Raw genomic sequence first — 17,033 nt, forward strand, 5'->3', positions numbered from 1 at the left:
TTTCTGCCATCATATAGAAGAAAAATAAAGCCCATGGACGTAAGAGGCCCTAATTAATCTAATGTTTAATACTTCTAAAGTAGCGTAAGGACTGCGTGTTACTGGCTTTAGCCTCCTTTTTCAGGAAGACTAAATGCTTTTCTAGAATATCCTTATTGCAGAGCTTCAAACCCATATTTTTGACTTAAAAAATTTTAGTGCAATGTTGCTAGTGCCCTCGAGCCAGGAAAGGGATACAGGGAGAGACCTGCCAACAAGCTTTTCCACAGTCCTTTTCCGTCCAAAAAGGCAGCTCTTCTTAAGGACTCAATTTAAGGGGAACATACCTGCTGCAACGAAGAGAATCCCAGCGCTGAGAATAATGTTATTTTTACTGTTGTAAATCCTTCCTGCTCCGATACAGAGTCCTCCCAGCAACAGCAATATTGTGCTTAGGATGGGGAACACACTGGAGGCACGGACAATGCCTGGAGGGGAGACAGGTAGAAAACAAAACCAGACAGTAATAATTTCAGATGCCTCCTCTGGGGCCGGTGTGGAGATTACAAAGTTTCAAACCCTCTAGCTTTTGCTGGAATTATCACCGATTCTGCATTTCTGCGCACATTTTTGGGAGCCGAGGCCACAGGTAGGTGGCCAGCGTGGCACAGACGCTCTCAACCGAGTAGCTGAAATCTTTTGAGCTTTCCCCTATGAAGCCCGGTGTTATCGCCATTAACTGACGCCACTGTGTACAGGATGTTGCAGGCGAAGCATGAGGTAAGTGAAAATAAGACCTGACATCATCCAGGCAGCGGCAATGAAGAATTCATGAGCTGGCTACAAACCCTACGACGTCTGGGGATGGCTGGGGCAGATGGATCTGTTCCTGGGTACATGCGCAAAGTGAGCAAACCACAGTTCTTGGAGTCTGCAGCACCCGCGTTGCCAGTGAGCGCTGCTAATAACCCCTTTTTCTTTTGTGGAATATTAAGGGCATTGAACTTTTCAGATTTCTAAGAAAGAAATCTTAACGAGAGTGTCTCAGATGTTTGTGTTTAGTTTCCTGACAGCTAAGTAGAGTCATTTAAAATTCTGTACGCTTCAGTCCACGCACCAGCATGGGCTAAAAAAGCCATGGAAGAAATATTAAAACACCACTTCAAGCCAGCTTTCAAAGTCGGGTTGCTATAAGACTAAGCAGCAATCGAAAGGGACGCAGCAGGGAGGGAACAAAAGGGCTGAGAAAAAATAAACAGGCACAAGAAGAGGAAGTCTGTGTTGTAAAAACCAAAGTGGTAAAACCTGGTAGGTGTTCCTGAAAGGCAGAGCAAGGAACCAACTTATATTGCTACAGAGAAAGGATTTTTGTTTCAGAAGAGGAGATAAGGTGCTGGATACTCTGGTGGTAAACAGGATTATTAAAGGCAAAAGTGCAGCAGGGAGTCCTGGTGGGGATGCCCACGGTCGGTAGGGAGTCAGAGGCTGCTGTCACAGAGGGGTGGAAACCTCACAGCACCCCAGGACACGGGTACCCCCAGGCTGAGCGCACAGTGAGGAGAAACCCACCATCTGGCCCGATCTGCTGATGCAGTGCCATTAGCGACGCGGTCTCTCGCGGGTGCCATCCTCCTGGCTGACGCGCACAGTGAGCGGCACCCGCTTCCCGAGGAGAAACGGGCAGATGTTACAGCTGATGCTTTCTCATTTTACTTTTGATGGCCGTGGCGGTCCCAATTTAGTGAATCACTTCCTAACGATCCCCCTGGTAGCTGGTGGCAAAACTTCTACTGACTCCAACAAGGACAGGACTGGGCATTCAATAACAGCATCGCTTTCGTGCGCACGGCAGCGGCCAAGCCCTCGCTGGGATGGTACAAACATGAAAAGGCAGTGCCTTCTTGGGAAGTTTGTGCGTGTATCAATCTGCAACAGCGAGAAAAGTCCATCTCCTACCAAAACTGGCAGCGTCGCTGCATGTGTCCTTCACAGATGGGGCATTTTCCAACCGGATCTAAACTCAAGTCATTCGGGTGCATTACTATTCAGACAGTGTCTTGCAATAATTGGCAAACCCAAGCAATGAGGGTGTGAGGTCTCTAATCAAAGCCTGTTGAGGGCTGAGAGCCTGTTTCGTTGTTCTGAGTGTATCCCTCTGTGACTTTTTGGGTCAGTTTTGAGAGTCAGTCATTACAAAAAGATTCAGTGTCAGTCTCTGTGCCGCTGGACATAGAGGCATCCCAAATCACCGCCTGTCAGCATCCTGGTAAAAGGCAGCATGGGCTTAAAATCTACAGTGGCCCATCCCTTCTGGTTGCTGTTTCCTATATTTGATGGCCATGCTGTTTACAAGGATTTCAATTAAATCAAAGAGCTCTCCTAAAATGCTTCAGCAATAACATCAGAAGGAACTTGCCAGACATGCCAAGTGTAGCGGGTGGGTTGTTCTACTCGTAGCTATAATCTCCAAAGAGAATTTTTCTGTATTAAGTAATTAATTTGAAGAGAAACCTAACACACAGCATTCTCCTTCTGTAAAACCTTACAGTACACGTTTTCCTACAATGTGTATGAAATTTAGCTCTGAAATTCAAAAGGAAGCTCATAGGTACCAAGTAGAATTTACATATGTCTCCTGATACTGGTAATAAAATGACAGCACATCAAAAAACATTAAGGCAATCTGGCTTTTGCTTTCTCCCCTGCTTTTTTTTTTCTGTCTTGTTTACCATCCTGTCTGTTTGCATCGGCTGTTCTGCACCGCTATGCGCTGTGACACCTCCTTTGGTGAAGCGCCGCAGCGTGCCGGGCTGCTCCTCCCCACAGGGCTGCGAGCCCCCGCGCTCTGCTCGTGCTTTCAGTCTCCGCTGAAAGGCAGGAGCCAAGCAAACGGCTTTATAAACGGGATGCTATAGCACGCGGGAAAGGCATCCATAGAAGTGTAGCCATGCCCTCGAAATGGGGTCCCCCACCTCCTCCTCAGGGCTGGACCGCAGCAGAGCCCTGACATCCTCACGCACGTAGTGAGGATGAGGATGGCTGAAATGCCCTCTTCTGAGGGCGAAGGGGATTATTTTAGGCGGACAAATTGGCGTGTGTTGTCACATGGAAGGTTGAATAGGAGGAGTCTTGTTTGAGTTGCTTTGTATGCGCTTCTTGTCACTGTGGCTGTTGTTCACTTGGTTTTGCAGGGAGAAACCTGAATAGTGAAGAGTAAAATCCAAACTCCTGCTCCTACCCACATCCCAGACCAACGTTCCCTAAAATCAGTCATCTCTTCTGTCACTGTTTTCAATAGGGATTTGAACAAGGGCTCAATTCTGCTGCCACCATAACGCTTATATTAATCTGAAGCCTATTTTAGATTGGTAACTGCGGAGCACCCTGAGACCCCTCGTGCTGCTCCTTCGGGATCAGATGATGCACAGTTTTGGTGCCTCCATCTAAGCCAGGCAGGAAAAATAAGGGGTACTCCCAATGTGGTCCTCCAGGAGACTTGTGCCAAGAAATGTTTAGGAAGCACGGTGAATGATACGGCAGCAGCAGATTGCAAAACTGTTGCACAGAGGGTAAAAGCGGGAAGGAAGGTCTCGCATCTCCTTTGAAACGGAATGCAAATATCCTCTTGTCTGTGTCTAGTTAGACAATGATTTGGTCCCTGTTACATACATGTATGTGCTCATCTCTTCTGGATTTTGATACTTAACCTTTCAGTAATCTCTAAATCACCCGTACGCATTTTAAGTGAAGCCGCAGTTTTTCTCGTAGGAGTTAAAACAGAGGAGTCCTTTTATCCGAGGAGACTATGCCAGGCTGAGCTCTCCTCCGCGGGGGGAGCACCTGAAGCCTGATTTTGCAGAAGGCAGACTTGGACCAACACGTTTTTAAGCTCTATACTTAGTCACTTTGGAAAATAGCTTTTAGAAACACCCATCACAGCACACTTAGAACCAATTTACCAATCTCATGTCTTACTGAGGAGCTGTAGACTGTTTTACCCAGTTCTAACTTTCCTCCAGATAACCAAGGATCACTTCTATCAAGACGTTAAGTTAATTTTTCTTTTCCTTTACAGTACTTTTACTAATGATGTTTCTTTCCTAAAGCTGATTTGGCATCGATTTAACATTAGTTCCAAAGCTTTGTATGAAAGATACATGCAGCTGTGCTCACCCTCTGCTCGTCTGCCTTTGCCTGAGCACTGAAATCACGTCACCCAAGCGCTATGACTGATCTAAATTGACAAGAGTAAAGATGAAAAAAAAAATATCCTGGGTTTTCTGGTAAAATATACTTTTTGGAGGTTTTTATTTTTGCCTTCTTGTCTTAGCAGCCAGAAATTGTTTCCCATGGGTGAGCGGAAGGGCAGAGTGGTTCTTTAAGTGCTGTTTCAGGTAATTAATTGCAGTGTAATTGAGAAGTGTTTTGCCTTGCTGAGTGTATCAGTCAGCAGCATCATTCACTGTTCCTTGAAGCTTTCCCAACACCTTATGAACTGCAGTTTCTTTCTCTGGTAAAGGGCATTGCTTTCAGCTTGGCTGCTCAGCTCTTTTGTTCAAAAAGAACAACCAGGCAAGGCGTCCTCTGGGGAAGGGGAAATCTAACTCAAACTTTGCGGGATGCAGGAAGTTTAATGCTTGGGCTCCAAGATTTCCTACCGGCTGAGTGAATGGCGGAGGAGAAGAAACAATTGCCTTTATTTCAAGCACCAGGTTGGTGGATAAAATTACTTCTGTCTGGGATCACACACCAGCGTGGAGCAGCAATGGCTGTTTGTCCATGCAGGGAAGCCACAGCCCAAGTTCCTGCTGAGATTTTGCTGTTAGCTGCAGAAATTTCAGCTTCCTTCCTACAGTGCAGTAATTTCACTGCAGGGGGAGGTGGCTCAGCAGCTGCAAAGGACGAGACTTGCATAAGGGGTTGGGTTTAAGCATTAGGAGAAGTTTCTTAATGAGCTAGAACCCACTCCTGAAACCTGATTTGATACACTAATCAGCGAAATACTCCCTCTGTAAAAGATCCTCACCAATCTGGGAATGATAGCTGTCATTTTAGTTGATTTTTTTTTTCCATATAACTTACAGAATGGGTATTATAGTCATGAGTGCTTCCCTGGCTGAAGGAAACCCTTGAAACGGGGTTCCTCAATGGTCATGGTTGTGTCAGCGGCAGTGTGAAGTGGACATACATCACCCCTGCTCCACACCACTCGCTTTGGGCCGGTCTCTTGCAAGGAATAACACCTGGATCGGCCTTTACAGAAGAGAAACCCAGGAAAGTCTCCCTGACTATGTCTATTAATTCTGTGCATTAGGTATTACTTTTCACTTACGGAGAAGGTATTCTGAGCTGTCATGGTCATAGTCATTGTCTTCAGGGAAGTGGTTGATTCGAAAGCAATGTCCTTTGTAGATTCCTAAATGAAAACAAAGCAAACATAACACATAAGGAATAGAAGCAGGTAAATGTGCTTCTGCCAGCTCTGCTTTATATCCTTTTCCTCCCAGGGTGTATAAGTAAATCATTCTCCTGCAGGGCTGGTCACTGATTTTTTACATTTTTTTTTTTATCAAGAAACCATCTTTAAGGTCATGAATTTTGGGCAGATAGGGCTGAAGCCTAACTGACGGAAGGGAGAGCCAGGATTCCTGGGCTCTTTTCTTCAGTCTGCCTCTAATATTGTTCTCTGGAGTTTTTTAATCTCTCTGTGCTTTACTTTATCGGCGCTGAGCTTATCTTATGAGCACACTGAGTTTGCAAAGCTTCTTTTTGTTCCTCGAGTGACTGTCGCTCTGGGTCCCTGCTCCACAGCAAAGCAAAGCGCCAACCCAGTGCCCAGCAACTCTCTTGCCTCTTCCCCAGTAAAGTGCTGGTTTCCCTCATCAGAGCTGGTAAATCCTGAACTGTCAGAGCCCTCTTCAATTATGCTCTAGGCTTAGAAAACAAGTGCATAAATATATTCCTGCTGCAATTTAAACCCATATGTCCCCCTCCAGATTGGTTCAGCTTTCAATGGCGTATTTGTTTAGTTAATCGCAAGCCCGTGCAGTAACTCAGGGCGTTGAGTGTGCACTCCTCACACCTGAACGAACAATGCCAGAGTTGGCCCGACGAAGCCCTCGCTCGACCGAACAAGATGAGATTTCAGCGCTTTGTCCATCTCGGTAAAGCTTTGCGTTAGTATTTTGTATTATTTTCTCTCCCTGTTATCCATAGCCACAGTCGGGGAGCTAAAACTGCTGTTGCCGAGCGAGCTGCACGGGGACCTCTCCCCAGAGATCTTACTGCAGGAGCGAAGCCCCGAGGTGTGATTCTGCCTTGGTGCTTTCATTATTCATTAACCAGCGCTTTCGTCCTCGGGAACATACATCACCCAGGACGAGTTATCCCCTGCACAGGAGTTTCGGTGCTTACAGCTCAAGCTGGCAGAAGGATTTAAAAGCCTTCCGTTAATACTGCTTTAACAGAAGCACAGCTGCAGTCTGTAGGATATAAATGTGGATTTATTTCACTACCTATTACCAATGATTACAAAGATCTCAAAAGAATTACTAATCCGGAGGATTTCAATTGCACCCTGCGAGTGTCAACTGCAGGTTTGCTACTACAGTGCATTTAGTTCTTCCAGTAAATTATGTATCTACTCTAATTGCGGTAATGGCTCAGCCTTTCTCTGCGCGGCGCTTCAAAGGCTGTGAACAAGAAGCAAGTGGCTCACGTCACATCTGGAAGCGCCACACCTGTCCTGTCTGCCAGGCGGATGAGAGCGCTTCAGCTGGGACTGCTCCCGCTAAGCGTGTTTGCCCACGCGTCCCTCTGTTTGCCATCAGCCTGGTTTGTTGCTCCTGATGGCTCTCCAGCAAGGCAATCCAAAATCCAGATTTTAAAGATCCCAGTGCTTAATTTTACAGCAGTTCACATAATGAAACCAAATCACTCCCAGCATAACAGGGCCTCTGAGACTGGATGGTCATTTCTTTGAGTCGCTTGATTACGGTGTGACAATTTAGGGGAAATACATCCAGGGTATGATTTTTTTTTTTTAACTCTCCAATTCATTATGGAAAAAATTTATATAATCTTCTCACTGCCTATGGAAATAGGCTTTTCACTGCTTCTGTGCTTGTGTGTGTATAGGTGGGGCCACCTCTCCATCTGCATGTAATTCTCCAATAACTTTTAATGTAATCAGTTGAATTTTTCCAGAGCGGATACAAATATAGGAGTCTCACAGATAACTGAGCTCCCATAACTTCTGTGCGGACAGACAGATGCGTGAAGGAGAGAGCTCCGTCCACCAAAGCTGCTCTATGAACTTGCATGTTCACAGGGAACAGACGTGGCCAACAGCCCAACCAAATGTCCCACTTCCAGAAACACAGTTAAGAGGCAAGAAGTCTACAAGACTGAAATGTTGCCCACGCCTCTTGTGTCTGCAGCACTGATAGACTGATGGAGAATTTTGGCCTCTGTTAAATGGCCTCACACCGTTGAATCTTCTGAAATGGGCCTCTTAGCAGCACTTTATCTCCTGTGGAGGCCATGAAGCCATCCCTTCCACCGCAGGACTGAAATACATCAGCCGGATGGGTTGGTATTAGCAGTGTTTGGGCTTTTTGTCTTTTATGGTTGGAGACTTTCGTTTCCTTGTGCTTGTATCTGGAGCCTGTCACATGAAAGAGTATTATCAAGTCAGAAAGCAGAGGTGAAAAAAAGAGGATAAATAGCCCCAAACAGAAAATTCGAGATGAGCCTGAGAGTTCCTTTCTATTTTCAGTTCTTAGGGATGTTGAGATTGGTCGTTCTAGTCAGCTTTTTATAGAAATAGCAAATGGCTGTGAAATTTGGACCTGTATCAAAGCCTGGGAATCCAAAATATTCTTCCCAATATTTTTTGCTATAGCTGAGATCATGGATATCAGCTCAGGGTCCTCCCTAGTGTCTATGGTATTTGATAGCTAATAACAGCAGCAGAGTGGATAAATTTTTTCCATAAACTTAATAGGTGTCATATAACTCAGCAGCAGCTTATTGAACTCTCAGTGAGGCTTGAAGTTGCCACCAAGAACTCTGGTGATCTACAGGGTTCTGAGGGCTCTTTCAATCCAAAAAGTATCACAAGCAAAGTTTTGATAGGAAATGCAACAATACCTTTTTTTTTTCTTTTTTTTCCTTAATGATGGACTTTGAAACTGAGATTTGGGGAAAAATTAAAACTAGTTGGGTGGAAACTATTGAAGCAGCGGTCAGCTTTAAAAACACAACAGCAGAGCGTGACTTGTACTTAAACACAAACGATAAACACAAAACCAAACGGAGATTTAGGGAAATACGTGGCTCGGTGCCCTATCGTGTGAAGCCACGCAAAAGAATAAAAGGCATGAAATAGAAGAGGTGGCAGAAAAGGAAGTGCCTCAATTAAATTCAGTAACAAACAGTTTGCAGCATCTGCACAAGGCCTGAACCCTTTGAAGGTCTTCTCAAAGGCTTCACAGAGGATGCCTTGAAGAACCGCGCAGGCGAATCCAGCCACTGGTCCATGCTCAGGAAGGCACACATGGGCTGTTTTCCACATCAGGATGTGATGTGGATAGTGATACTTTTTTCTTTGCTTGAGTATGAGGATACAGTCCCTTCCATACTTTGGAGAGGAAGATGGAATATTCAACTTCTACTTCTGTATCCACGAGAGAGAGATAAATAAACTGAGATCACTGCCTGACAGATACTAAAATATTGAGCAGCACTTCTGGATACCTCTTGAGACTAAGATACAATATCCCACTGCGATGCTGTAAGTATTACTCCTTTCTTTGAGCGATTACTGATACGTGTTAAATGATGCTTTTAGAAATACAAATATTATAATGCATTTTTTCCTCATAATAACTTTGTTCTGAATTTTGAGCCAGGACTTTCAGGATCCGGGTTAATGATAATGAAGAAGCAAATTTTCTGAAGCGTTGCTGATGGTGTAAGAATAATTTTTTTTCCACTGGTTGCAGCCTGCTTAGCTGACATTTAAAAACTAAAAATTGTTTCTGACTCAGGTTTTACTCTGTGTTGAAGGGCTTCTCTGACAAGGTTAGTACTTCCCAATCTACCTAAGTGTTGTTCAGATAACTATAATTAGAGTGTGATGTACTCAGATAATGCGATAAGGGAGGGCATTGTAGTACCTCAGTGAAGATTAAGCTTTGTTTTGAGGTTTGAGATCTCAAAATACTTCAGAGTTTTCAACAGTAAATCAAAGCAGTGATCCTAAATTCTGATGACATACTACCTTCTCCTTGCTCCTTCTGAAATAATCCTTTAATAATCCTGCCTGTACCATCACAGAATTGTTCACTGGGGGTTTATTTTTTGATGACGGAGAGCAACGGTTAATGCTGTAGGATGCAAATGCTTTACTAACTTTGTTTGTCGACACGCGTTACACGATCCCGTTACTGTTGGCCAAACCATCAGCCTCTGAAACACCCATTTCCCCACGGTTAGTATTTATCAGTGACAACATTCCCCGATGCTCTGGGAGTGTTTGCACAAATCAGCACTGGGAGACAGAGCACTTAAAAAATGTCTGACGATATTTGTCAAGGCCGGCTGTACTTTTGTTTCCTCCCCTCTTTTATCCTGAAAACTACATACAAGATCTTCTCATAACATTAGTGCTCTTTGTCATTTAAAATAGGTTTCCACCATGCAAGACACCAGCAGCTTTGCAGCAGAGGACCTTGTCTGCGGGGTACTTCTGTCAATAGCAATTTTTGTCTCCTTGCTCTGAGCATGAGCTTAGGGGAGGATATCTGATAGCAGTGGGAGACACATGAGGATAGATGGGTCAGGCTACTGCCTCCTTCGCCATCAACAGCTTCTGCACAGCTATTGCTTGGTTAACTGTTTCATCTACCGGCCTTCTTGCCTGCTGTTGTTGGTGAGACTGTGCAGTAAACATCGGGTGGAGAAACCTTTCTTTTTTTCTCATGGGACACCAGACACTGGAGACCTCCTTGGGTCGAACTATCCCTGCCAACACGCTACATTCTTGTAGGTCTTGAGCGGCCACAAATACTTAACGTGCACACGTACACGCTATTAATAGAGTTAAGTAGGGGTTTCTCTTGAGGGGTTATACTGATGGGATGAGTGCTATGAATGTCAGCTGCAGAAGTGGCCACGCGGGTACAGCAATTACCTGTGGGCAGGTAGATACACTCCATAATTCTCCAGCCTAAAATGCCACTACCCAGCTGATCTCTTTCTGGCAAACTTGATTGTTCAGGGATGGCTTGAAGATGTGGAAGGAAATGATTTTCAAGGTCATTTGACAGCAAATGCTTCCAGACACGGGGAATACAAGTTGCAAGGAGCTGACTGTATATTAAAAATAAAGCAATTAGTGAGTAACCATGGGAAATTTGGCCCTGTGGTTCTGTTTGTTGCATCAACTCTGTGATTTAATGCTCTGCTTCAGTTCCAGAGCCAACCGTTAGCCCGATTTACTGCAACACTTGAATATCTGCATGTTTAAATGACAAGTTTTCTGAACGTATAAGCACAGAGAAAGCTGACTGAGAGATAACATCACAGACAAGAAGAAATGTGTGGTGTGCGGAGTGGAGCTATTGCACCAGCACTTGCCTGAACACAGCGTCCATCTGAGCATACCATGTGGGACCGGGTTTCCTTAATGGCACGGCTTTGCACTTTTCCCTAGGACAACAGTGAAGAACCTCTATTTATAGTGAGTGAGAGTGTGTCAGTGCTGGACTCTGCCAGGGAGAGGAGAAACAGTTGGATATTTTTTTCCTTAGGAAGATTTCTCTGCTGACAAGTTCTGAAATCCTTTGCGGCGTGATTTGAGCAATAGTGAGCAAAGGAGATCAGACATGCCAAAAAACGTTCATCGCCACAAAATTTATAGCACAGAGTATCTGTGCACTGCGTTCATTTCTTTGATTTTCTACCAGTACAACTTCCCTGTCTCACTGGATTGACACAAAACAGCGAACGCAGCTGCTGAGTTAACTTTCTTTTCTCTTTATTTCCCTCTATCATAAAACAACCTTTGAAAACAGGCATGGATGGTGCACCTCCTTTTCCTTTCAAAACCTGCTTTGGGGTGCTGGTGGTCAAACATGGACTATTCCGATCCTGAGCTCTTCACTCAGGCCACAAGGAACAGCATTAGATATTTTTCTGTAACTTGGCACTTTCTATGTTAAATTGCCCCAAGTTCGATTATTCGTCTCCTGCTGTTTGCTGATAGGTTTGTCCTTAAGTTACTTGAATGAGCACTGATCCTGTGAGCCTTTGGCAGAGGACGTTTAATGCTGTCATTATAAAAGAAATCATGAAGTATTGATGCAGGTCGTGTGCAAAACACAACCCATGTGAATTTGCTACCCCCCACACTGCTGCTGTAACAGCCTTCAGTGCCACGGAGGATGGAACCAGCAGAGAAAGAAGCCTTGGGAGGTTAAACATATATTTATTTGGCATCTGCCTTGGAGAAGTTTGGCTGTTGTGAGAGCTTTGTGAAGCTGGAAACTTCAAAGCATAGGTTGTTTTTGAGACAGATGCTGCCTGACACCCCCCGAGCCCTGCCAGTCCAGGAAATATTTGTCCGTATGACAGCTTGTATTTTTGTTTCATCCTGAAGATGGATTTGATGAAGAGCACTGCTAGTACCTGGAGTTATTGTCATACTTTTGCCTGAGTAGGTCTTGTTTGCAGACAATGTTTAGGATCTAAAGAGATGAGAAGTCCATTCTCATGCGGGTTAGCATGGCACCATAACGCAGCCGTGGCACGTGCCGTGGTCAGGCTAAAAGAAATTCAGCTCAGCCGAGTCTTTAGAAGGAATTTATCCTGAATCTTAACCACGTTTCTACACAGGTGTTGACACAGTGAAACAATAATCCTTTATTTTTCCTCATAAAAAGTCCTTCCTTTCTTTCTGCCTTTCATCCCGTAACTCAGAATTCACTTGTTTCTCATTGCAGGGAGCTGAACTGCCTACGTATGGGCCAGATTCTGATTTCAGTGCAGTAGACTCAAATGTGTCTCACTCGCTAGCAGTGATATCAGAATCTGGTCTTCTCCCTTTGTTTGCTCCCCCTCTACTTTCCGGGCAAAAAGAAAATGATTTTAAAATGTTGAAATGTATGAGATTCGCCCCACTTTCTTCCTTAGGAGCTGTCAGCTCTAACAAACCCTTTGGGTTCCTCTTTTGATCTATATTCAATTGTCTGGTGGGCAAAGCAAAACTCCTTCTCAAGTCTCTTATTTTCTTATCTTCTGCTGTGACATGAATTTCCCCCTTTTCCAGTCCTCCCCCTCTGCTGCCTACAGACCCTCTGCTGCTCAGAGCTTCTCATCCATCCCCTCAGAGCCACGTGAATAACTACCGGACTTTTTCCTGCTTGCTCCATCTTGCTCCTCTTTAACATTTTTAAACACAAAACACCTTCTCCGCGTGTTTAACACCTCACAAGGGCTCAGACTGCCCCAGCAGTGGCGGCGCTGGAGGAGACGTACACTGAGCAGCTCGCAGCTGCCTCTGCCCACGCGCTTGCAAATGAGCTGATGCTGGCAGGAGAACACGCTCCTGCGCTCACCCTGGCCTTTATTCTTAATGCTTGCCATTCCCCTCAAGCCTGGCAAAAGCGTGTTTTCTCTAGGAACAGGTCTCAGTTCATCTCGTCAGCTGACATGCTCAGTCCCACCATTAACCTCACTCCATCTCTTCACTCACCTTTGCATAGCAGCAAACGCTGCCCTCTGTATTTATCACACACATCCAGCGAGAGAAGAGGCTGTCTTATACCACCACTCTCAACTATTTACTCTAGGATATTATAATCTGCTTTCACCAACTTTTCTGCACTGTGGCAGTGCCTGATCTGAGCGCATTTTGCTGTCTTGCAGCCCCTCCTCGGTGCTCCTCTACAAAGCCCTCTCCGTCGGAAGCAGAGGCAGCTCACAGCTTTTCCTTTCACCGTATCCCCATGGAATGAAGGGTGTGTGTTGCTTCGTTCTTTACATCGCTTTATTCTACAGTGGTCTCAAAACGCAGTGGAGCTCATGCTCTGCATTGCAGAAGAGCCGTCTCCGCTGCCCTGAGGGCCAATGTCACAGCCATAAATAGTGACCGCAAGGTTCATGCTTGGGCAGTTTGACCTTTCTGTCAAGAACCTCCCTTTTATCTTCTAACACTCTTGATATTCCCATGGCCCAGATGTGATACCTGAGCTGATTTCCTCCAGACACCAGTGACTGCTCACCATCAGCCACAGGAGGAGGCGTATCTTTCTTGGGCGGTGAAGAAGTCTGCTGTTGGGTACTGACTTCCAGCTCTGGCTTCAACAATTTTACCCTTTGAGCAATATTATCTCGGCATATTGCAATCCAGGAGGTAACACCTGAACACTATTTTCTACAGCCTGGTAAAGCATCTCCAGATTCTGGATCACCGGCACCAGAAGGCATCCAGGGAGGTGCCTACAGAGGTTCGGTTTTAATTCACGCGGGTGTATACAGCCTCAGCAGCTGACCTTCTCTTTTCAGCTGGGCAAATATCAAACACGTTGTGCATTCGTATTCCTGAGTAAGAAATGAACAGATGCAGAGACTATGCTATGCCAAAGATGACTTTAAAATTCTATGACAGGCTTTTGTTCCATTATAAGATTCTGAGACCTTGAGTAATGTTAGACAATCCGTGGCAGCGAAACTCATTTGCCAAAGATTCACCTCACCTGCACATCTGGGAGCTAATAAACCACATCACGGTGTCTGCCTGCTGTCCTTTGAATTCTCTTCAGTCATTACAAAACTGCTGCCAAAATAACTCAGTATCCTTGCGCTACCACAGTGAATACCAATAGTATCAGGGAAATATAGGACAGCAGCAAAGTAGGGAAGAGTTGATTGTATGTTGCGTGTGGTTTGGAGTGACTCAATTTCCATTTTCTTCCAGTGTTCCTCTCATGAACCAACATACGGGCTGCAGAAGCCATGACTGAGGTTATTCAGCAACGCTCCTATCTCTTTCCCAGTTGCCTTTTCTCAGCCAAACAGCAGATACAATAGCGCGCTACGTTATTTATTGCACCACCACTGCTCAGGTATCCCCAACAGCCCCTCTGTGCGCTGCTGAAAGTCTTTCTACTACCAACTGCGGTTCGCTCCCTGTCCTCTTGTGCTGCTTCTTGGATAGAAAAGTCGGGGGAAATACAAGGGGTTCTGCAGTTTATTTTAGTGTCTTTTGTTGCTCCTTTTCATGGATCTTATTGAAGGAAGGACTCTATTTTCTCGGAAGAAACACTACCATACTTCCAGCCCTGGTCCATTAGCATTTTGTAAATCACCTGCACAGGGAGCTAAGGGCGATTCCTCAAACATCGTATGATGTGATTTTTTGGGGTGATGCTGCATGAGGAACATTTTAAAGCCAGAGCTAAGTTAGCCCCGCCAAGGCAAGCCTTCCCATGCCTGGCTCAGTTCCAAGAGACTGTCAACATTTCCAGTTGACATAGGGTTGTTAACTCACTTTTCTGTGTCTACTTTTCTATCTACCACCACGGCCCACACTTGCTATGTTCTGCCTTCACACCTCATCTCGTCCTGCATCTCATGCCGCAGTCCTTTATCCCGGCAGCCCAGCAGATTATCTCACCACACATTTCCATACTTTGCTCTACTGCCGCTTTGCCAAAGCTGTTTCTGGCTGATATAATCGTTCTCTCCCTTTTAAAATGGATTTGGAGCTTGGATAGAAACCTCCATTAGAGTTCTGCAGTTGGTTTTTCTAACTTATATAAAATTAGTCTAACACTTGAGGAGTTGGTGTTGGCTTCTTAGGTGAGCAACTCCACTCATCACAGCTTCAAACTGAAAGTCATTCCCCAGTGAGTTTCCAGCCTCTTACTTACATTCTGATCCAAAATGCCTTAATTTAAAGATGTACTTTAGTAACCAGCAGTGCATTTGGCACAATGTGTCGAAGACTAACTGCTTATTCACAACTGTAACTACAAAGCCAGCACCACAGGTTCAGCACCTCACAGAGCAGTGGGAAATAAGCTGAGGTGGACCGTATGCTAGCTAGGATTCAGATATATTTTGATTTGGATAAAAATACACTTTTTTCCCCCCAATGCTCTTGACCCTGACATACATTCACTGGTACGACGACTGCTCATTCAGGCAGATTGCTGCCAGTCCATCAATCCTTATGAGAGGTCTAAAATGCCAGATTTTACCGGATGCAATTTTGAGAACAGATAGTCATTTTGTCTGATGAAGTGTTCATATGCTGTAAAACAACAAATTGTATTTATTTTCACATTGTCAAACTGTGCTTTTTTCCTGCATTGGCACAATTAGAATCAAGTTTCCCTTAAGGGATAGTTTGGGTTTTATCCATCTGGTTTCCCTTACTTCAATAAGTCATCAGTTCTCCCTCATTAACATAGTGATCAACCAGAGCTGGATGGTTTCACCTCTTACGATCACAGCATGTCTCTAAAGCCTGTATCACGGCTCATCACTACCTGGGGGAGGAAATTTAAGGAAATGGACATCCACGTCTCTTCAAGGTCCCTACTGAGGTTATAAGTTGTGACATAGTCATGGTCACATCTAGGGAATGAATACTCTTCTTGAACTAGATGAAACATAGCCAGTACAATGTGTGATGCTTCGTGCCCTGAATCTCCTGCCACTTCAACTTTCATACACGCGCAGCCTTGAGCTATTGCCTTCTCATTCTTAATTTCTACTTTTAGACACCCTCTTAAACTGCCAGTTTTCCAAGTTCCCGAAACATCCTCATTTCACAACGTGCAAGGTTTGCCGTGGTCATGCAGCAGTCTAAAATTTACGAAACAACTCTCCAGAATGTGGGCCCAGGCAATCCTTGGGGATGTTTGGGGTAACGTGCACAGGATGGACCCACCATCTTCTTCTGTAATGGAAAAACCCTCCAGATGTAGCCAGTGGAAAAATGGTTCCTATTATTGATATTCCTTGTGAGATCTCTTGATGTAACAGAAGCTTACAAAGCATAACATAATTACCTCTCTGCATAAAATGAATTATTGTCTGCTCTAATAGCAGGTAATGTCTCCAACCACACATCTAGAACTGAGCCCTTTCTTTGCAAACGTTCTTTCGGCTCATTGCTACACCAGAAAGTTTTTTTTATGGAAAAAAAGCATGAGGATTACACTGGAAAGTAGTGATACAGGAGCCAACTAGTTAACTGATTAGTAATACGCAGGATATTTGGACACTCCTGCAATGTTGTAACGATTCCATGTTTCTTCAATCCACGGCGATTCATCACAAGACGATGGCATTCAGAAAAATAGTTGGATATTGAAGAAGCAATAGGTAAATCTCACGCCATAAATCATCTTAATTGAAGGGAATGCTTGCAATAAGTCTGTCTTCATAATACAGTGACCTTGAGTTGGATCTGCAGTCATTTTGGAGCATGTCTTCCTCATTTCTATGCCAGCTCGTTGAGTTATACATAGAAGCTAAACCTCTAGAGATTGATCGTGCACAGTCAGTGATGCGGGACTGAAACAAGGCAGATGACAACTGGGAATCTAAAGGTTAGGAGAAAGGGGGGTACCTGCCAAACCCTGCTGATGGCTGGATTTGGGAAATGCAAGGCGAAGGTTTCAAAACTCATCTGTGTGATGTATTAGTGGAAAAGACTCCACTAGGAGAGATTAGGGCAGTGCATCCAAGAGACTGTGTTGTCTGGTTGAATATCCAGAGCTGATGTCTAACCTTGGGAAAAAAAATCACAGAGCTGCTGGTTAGAAAGGCTAAGTTCCAGCGTGAAAAAACACAAGCAACAAAAATATTTCGCAACTGCGATATGTCCTGGAAGAAAACATAAAGGAAAGATGGAAGACTTTAGCTTGAATTACTGATTAGGTTATTCCTAATTCCTAGCAGCATGTGCAACCCATAACGGGCCATACACTCACAGAGGGTGGGTGCCGCCAGGCTTGGGTGCCGCGGGCATTTGGTGG

General features: G+C 44.7%; 1 protein-coding gene across 1 annotated transcript in view; it reads right to left on the reverse strand.

Annotated features, from left to right (window-relative positions):
* The window catches only part of CACNG4 (calcium voltage-gated channel auxiliary subunit gamma 4), a 40,845-nt gene that overhangs the window by 1,575 nt on the left and 22,237 nt on the right, over nt 1–17,033 (reverse strand). The window contains exons 2-3 of the mRNA XM_054083537.1: nt 5,312–5,395; nt 327–467 (exon numbers count right to left, since the gene is read on the reverse strand). Coding sequence (XP_053939512.1) covers nt 327–467; nt 5,312–5,395 — 225 coding nt within the window. The remainder of the gene's footprint in view (nt 1–326; nt 468–5,311; nt 5,396–17,033) is intronic.

Source organism: Cuculus canorus, chromosome 18 (assembly GCF_017976375.1).
Source record: "Cuculus canorus isolate bCucCan1 chromosome 18, bCucCan1.pri, whole genome shotgun sequence".
Classification (NCBI taxonomy): domain Eukaryota; kingdom Metazoa; phylum Chordata; class Aves; order Cuculiformes; family Cuculidae; genus Cuculus; species Cuculus canorus.